We start from the raw sequence: 1861 nt of genomic DNA, 5'->3' as shown, positions 1-1861 counted from the left end.
TATATATATATATATATATATATATATATATATATATATATATATATATATATATATATATATATATATATATTTATAACATACATATATATACATATATATATATATATATATATATATATATATATATATATATATATATATATATATATATATATATATAGTTATATATATATACGATATATACACATATACAGTATATATATATATATATATATTTATATATATATATATATATATATATATATATATATATATATATATATATATATATATATATATATACAGTATAGTATATATATATATATATATATATATATATATATATATATATATATATATATATATATATATATATATATATACAGTATAGTATATATATATATATATATATATATATATATATATATATATATATATATATATATATATATATATATATATATATACAGTATAGTACATATATATATATATATTTATATATATATATAAAAGAATATATATATATATATATATATATATATATATATATATATATATATATATATATATATATATATAAACAATGGACCCTAGGGGTACGGCGTCCCTAGCTTACGTTTTTTTCACGGTACGGTGTGGAATATAAAGTTTTTTCGTCCCCTTGTTACGGTATTTTCCCTACCTTACGGCATTGAATTCCAAAATTAAAACTTGGCCGCGATACGTGTACAACTGTGCGAGCCACTCTCCTCACACAACGCTCATACGTCGCTGCATACATCACTAAGAAGCTGGTTTGTTATTGGTTGGCGTCACGACGTCACTAAGATGCCGATACACTATTTGCCAAAATCCCTACCACAGTGCCTGAGAGAGATTCAGCCTCTCTCTCTCTCTCTTCGTTAATCGCGCGTTTAGTTTAGAACCTTGTATGTGTTTCGTAAAGAATTGATCTCGTGTTAGTGCTTGTGATTTTGTATGTTTTGCGCAATTTTTTAGCCATGGGTTCCAAGAATTTTAGTGATATTAAAGGGAGAAGTAAGAAGATGATTACTCTGGAAACTAAGCTGGAGATGATAAACATATATGAAGAAGGCATGCGCATTGTTAACCTCGCAAGTACATATGGTTCTAACCAGTCAACGATTGGTAAAATCATCAAGAATAAGGAAGCCATTCAAGCAAGTAAGCCTTCTAAAGGCATGACTGCCCTTGCCAGTGGAGTGACCTCAATCAATGACAAGATGGAGAGACTCCTTCTACTATGGATTAAAGAGAAGAAAATTTCTGGTGATACACTCACACAATCAGTAATTTCACACAAGGTGAGTGCTATCTTTGCCGATCTCATGGAAGCCCAAAGAGACGGCGGACACAAAGGAACCCCACGAGTTTAAAAATTAATTAATTTCCATGGAAGGCTATATTCCTGAGCAAGTGTTTAACTGTGATGACACTGGCCTTTTCTTGAAGAAAATGTCCTGTTGTACATATATCACAGCAGAAGAAAAGAAACTTTCTGGCCATAAACCGATGAAGGATAGACTTACCCTCTCATTTAGCACAAATGCCAGTGGGGACTTAAAAATAAAGCCCCTACTGGTGTACAACTCAAAGAATCATCGTGCCTTCAAGGAATAAAATATCACGAAGGATAGGCTCTCGGTAATTTGGATGTCTAATGACAAGGCCTGGGTCACGACGACCATATCTATTGAGTGGGGTAAACGTCTAATTCGGCCCTGTTGTGAAGAAATTTTTAGATGTGAACAATCTTGCTCTGAAATGTCTCCTGGTACTGGACAATGTCTTGCTCACCCTCCTGGCTTCGAGGCCAACATACATTCTGACTTCTCCTTCATCAAGGTTCTCTATCTGC

General features: G+C 30.6%; 1 protein-coding gene across 1 annotated transcript; it reads left to right on the top strand.

The window, feature by feature from the left end:
• The first annotated feature begins 983 nt into the window (after positions 1–983).
• On the top strand, positions 984–1379 carry LOC137646342 (putative CENPB DNA-binding domain-containing protein 1). The gene has a single exon (XM_068379448.1). It carries the CDS (start codon positions 984–986, stop codon positions 1377–1379), a length of 396 nt encoding a protein of 131 aa, XP_068235549.1.
• The last annotated feature ends 482 nt before the right edge of the window (positions 1380–1861 follow it).

The sequence above is a fragment of the Palaemon carinicauda genome, chromosome 9, assembly GCF_036898095.1.
Source record: "Palaemon carinicauda isolate YSFRI2023 chromosome 9, ASM3689809v2, whole genome shotgun sequence".
NCBI classification, from domain to species: Eukaryota; Metazoa; Arthropoda; class Malacostraca; order Decapoda; family Palaemonidae; genus Palaemon; species Palaemon carinicauda.
This window is presented reverse-complemented; position numbering and strand designations above follow the sequence as displayed.

Excerpts from the sequence above, each read along its gene's own strand:
- LOC137646342 (XM_068379448.1), top strand. The coding sequence starts at position 984 with ATGGGTTCCAAGAATTTTAGTGATATTAAAGGGAGAAGTAAGAAGATG.